The following is a 3,885-nucleotide window of genomic DNA, read 5'->3' on the forward strand; positions in this document are numbered from 1 at the left end:
CATTTCTAGGACCTGGTTAAAATCCCCAAAAAGAAAATTCGGGATATTTAGAGAGTGTAGCTTTTGCTTAATTTCCATCCACAACATTTCTTGTTCTTGAACATCAAAAGGTGCATAGAAAAGGGCAATTAAAATATAGAAGTCACTATTTAAATTGTGTTGCACTTTATTGTAGTGCAGAAGCTAAAAGTTCCACAATTAACGATTAGAATTTTACATGGGCTGGTTTATATATTTTATTATGCTGGTTTATGATGTGGGACTTTCCCAACTCTAGCATTTTTTTTTCTTTTCTCATTTTTTAAGCTTTTTTTTTAAGTTAGGCTTTTCAGTTTGGGTTGTTGAGTCACATTACATAGGCTGGAGTGTGAATTTATATTCAATTTATATATTTTATGGCACCATTTGAAAAAATAACCTAAGCCATTTTAACTTTATGGGCATCATGGCTATAAACCAATTTCATTTTCTATCATCCACTGATGTGGTACTTTCACATTCCAACATTAACATGTATTGAGCCTTTATTCCAAGCAACTAACAGACCTACAGACGAACCAAATGCTTCAATAGAGACGCAGCCATGATCACCCAAGCCCCAAAAGCTTATGATTGTGGAAAAGGTAAAAGAGGAGCATTTCGTCTCATGGAGACCAACCAACTCCACTTAGTGCTTCCGAATCAGATCTCTGAGGAAAGATCTTTTAACAGATCCTCCAATACCCCTAAAAATCCATGATAAAAGACACAACATCGTTAAGGGATATAATAGAGCTGAAAAATCAAGAAACAAGAAAATAAGGAAAGATGCTTGCCCGATAACTAGATTGGAATAAAGGTATTAGCAGGTCTGAGTGAAGATTTTGCGATTGGCGGAGATTGTTGTGACGTCTAATTTAATTTACAAAGACAATTGGTCTGAATTTTTTTTTTCCTTATCTCAACACCTAACTAACTCAAATAACTTTGAGGCCTTCAATCATTGGGCTCAAAATAATTAACTTTAATTATTTTAATAATTAAATCCTAGGGTATATAAATTTGATGTGAGAATGGTAAATTGCTAAGCCAGAATTTAGCTCTATTGTATAGTTCATTAGTGCCTCAAACGCTGTGGTTAGCCCTTTGCTTGCAGATTTGTTAACTCGAACAATTTTCTGACCTAAGATGCAGAAATTCAACTTAGAGGATCCAATTAAAACATAAGCCTTTTTCCTCATATCAGGTAGATCGCTCGTTATGTTATGCAGGGAGCTTGTTATATTAGATAGATAAATAAAAAAAAAAAAAAAGCAGCAAAATTGAAAATGCATAAAAAAATTAAATTTTTTCTCTATTCCAGACAAAAAGGAAAAAAAAATCCAATATGTAAACGCCAAATATCCCCACTTGATGAATTCCAACATTGATCAACATTCAAAATCTTTTTTTTTCCCATTAAAACCGCATTTAATATGGGATATAATATATTTCATGTAATTTAATCAACGATGTAATATAATATAATTATTATTTTATAATAATAATAATAATAATAATAATAATAATAATTCAATAGATTGAGCATTTTCGGATATGAATTTGGAACTAGTTTGTTTTTATTATTTAATACTCTAGTAAGTTTGAATTTTATATATTGAGTGTTAATTATCTGAACCCTAAATATAAAAGTGTATATTTTATACTTCTATTTATAAATTTTGTATATAAAAATAATTACATTAATTAAAGTGTAATTGGTTGCATAATATAATTATCAATCCATTACATTAAATTATTATTATATAACTAAACAAAATAATGGAAGATAGATATGCATTCCATTGTTATAATTTTTAACAAAATAATGGAAGATAGATATGCATTCCATTGTTATAATTTTAATTACATCTTACTAAACATAATCTATTTGGGTACCCAAACAATGGTATCACTATTAAAGAAGTGACAAATTGGAGGTCCTCCAGGCTTAACCTTCAGGATCTGGAAGGCAATATGCTTGGGGTTCCAAGCAGATGTATCTGTGTGGCAAACTGCAATGGCTTTAGCTTTGGAGCCATCAACGCCTTCCAATGGAATCGTATAAGCCTTTGTGGCATTGATCATATGACAGTAAAATACAACATATGCATATCTCTGCCTGTGGCACACTATTTGATTATCTCCAATCATTTTGATTCCCTTTGAAATAGTATACTCCTGTTCTTTATTCTCCTTTTCTGCCTCATTCGCAAGCGCCTGAACTTTCTTCCCAAACTTTGTAATGACAAAATCAACTAGTGATTCTAAAGAGGTAGCACAATATTTATTTTCTCCCCTAATATTTGGTGCCTCACAGTCTTCAATTGTTCGTTTTGCAATTTGAGCTTCCTTTGACGAAGGTTTTATGGAAAAATATTTGAGAATTTGTGGTAACATATTGCTTGAAAATGGTATGGTTTCAGCAATTTTTCTTGGCAAGAAATTGGAGGTTTTGTTTGATTTAGTAAAATTAAGGGTCATGTTTTTGTGAGGAAGGAGATCATCATATAAGAAGAATATAGTGGTTTCACTTGGTATGAAAACTTCATTAGATTTTCTCAATTCTGGCCAATATGCAATTCCATACCTTCCCTGGAATCTCGTACTCACGAATGAAAGAGTGGAGATTGAAATTCCATTCTTGAATTCTTAAATTAAGCGAAAATTTCATTAGTATTTGATTGAAGCAAAACAATAATAATAATAATAATAATAATAATAAAGCAACTTGTAATGGATTGTTTGTCACTAATACGACGATTGAAAAAGAAAGAGAAAATGAAACGAACCAGGCTGTAAAAGATCTTGTAGAGCTTTGGGCATGGAAGTGTCTGGTAACATGGACTTCCAATACACCTCTGCAGGTAAAGAAGCATTGCTTCCTCTTAAAGCAAGCTGCCAAACTTATATTAATTAGTTTCTTATCTTATTTGCATCTACTAACATATATATATATATATATATATATATAAACAAGCACAGTTGTTTTTTTTTTTTTTTAACATAATTAAGCATATATAGAATAAAATTTAGTGCTCACACAGAAGAAAGCAAAGATGGAAAGAAGATGAAACTCCATAGGAACTCCAAAAGATTTCTACTGAAAATTTGGAACAAGCTACCGTATGAGAATGGGATGTGCAATGCTTGCAAGTTGGCTTGAATTTTGAAGCCATTTGTCGGTTCTGTGGCCATAGTCTTCCACGAAGAAACACGTGTTTACCCAAGACAAAAGGGGAATGGATAGTCCTCCACTAAAATAGACCCTAGCTGTCTATCCTTGGAAATCACATAATCTACTTTTTAGTTAAAAATTTTATAATTAAAAAATATTTATAAGATTGTTGAATATACTGATTAAAATATATATTATAAAATGAATTAATTTACAGATATTTTATGGGAATAAATTAAAATTCATTCAAAATACATGTCAATGGTATAATTCGAATAAAATATTTTATAAGATTTACAATAATAGTGAAGTGCATGGGCTGAAATATTATTTAATAATAAATATTAATAATTAAATTTACTAAAATTAATATTAAATTAACTATATCATATTTTTAATTTGAAAATATTTCAGTTATAATTTATAAAATTTTTATAACATTTACTGTATTAAAATTAAATTTATTTTTAACACTCATTATTGTGAATCAAAATTTAAATTAGTAAAAATTATATATTATCTAATAAAGTTTTAACTTTAAAGAGTTAAATAAAAATATAATAAAAAATTTATTTAAACTAAAACTACGTAGTTTTGTGCTTTTCACTTAGGTTATATTAATCCTAATCCATATTTTGCTCATTGATTTGTTATTATTTTATAATTTGGATGAAAATATTATATGACTT

General features: G+C 29.2%; 1 protein-coding gene across 1 annotated transcript; it reads right to left on the reverse strand.

Moving 5' to 3' along the window:
* Nucleotides 1–1,844: 1,844 nt before the first annotated feature.
* LOC110658554 (BURP domain-containing protein 5-like) lies at nucleotides 1,845–3,168 on the reverse strand. Its single transcript, XM_021816209.2, has 3 exons — nucleotides 3,062–3,168; nucleotides 2,811–2,916; nucleotides 1,845–2,669 (listed from the first exon to the last, which is right to left on the reverse strand). The coding sequence occupies exons 1-3, from the start codon at nucleotides 3,098–3,100 to the stop codon at nucleotides 1,906–1,908; spliced, it is 909 nt and encodes a 302-aa protein (XP_021671901.2). The 5' UTR covers nucleotides 3,101–3,168; the 3' UTR covers nucleotides 1,845–1,905.
* Between the last annotated feature and the right edge of the window lie 717 nt (nucleotides 3,169–3,885).

Source organism: Hevea brasiliensis, chromosome 4, assembly GCF_030052815.1.
Source record: "Hevea brasiliensis isolate MT/VB/25A 57/8 chromosome 4, ASM3005281v1, whole genome shotgun sequence".
NCBI classification, from domain to species: domain Eukaryota; kingdom Viridiplantae; phylum Streptophyta; class Magnoliopsida; order Malpighiales; family Euphorbiaceae; genus Hevea; species Hevea brasiliensis.

Bases quoted from the DNA above. Each gene is read 5' to 3' on its own strand.
- LOC110658554 (XM_021816209.2), bottom strand. From the start codon at position 3,100: ATGGAGTTTCATCTTCTTTCCATCTTTGCTTTCTTCTGT. The intron at 2,917-3,061 runs GTGAGCACTAAA...TAAGTTTGGCAG, and splicing joins CCATCTTTGCTTTCTTCTGT to CTTGCTTTAAGAGGAAGCAA. The intron at 2,670-2,810 runs GTTCGTTTCATT...GCTTAATTTAAG, and splicing joins ACAAGATCTTTTACAGCCTG to AATTCAAGAATGGAATTTCA.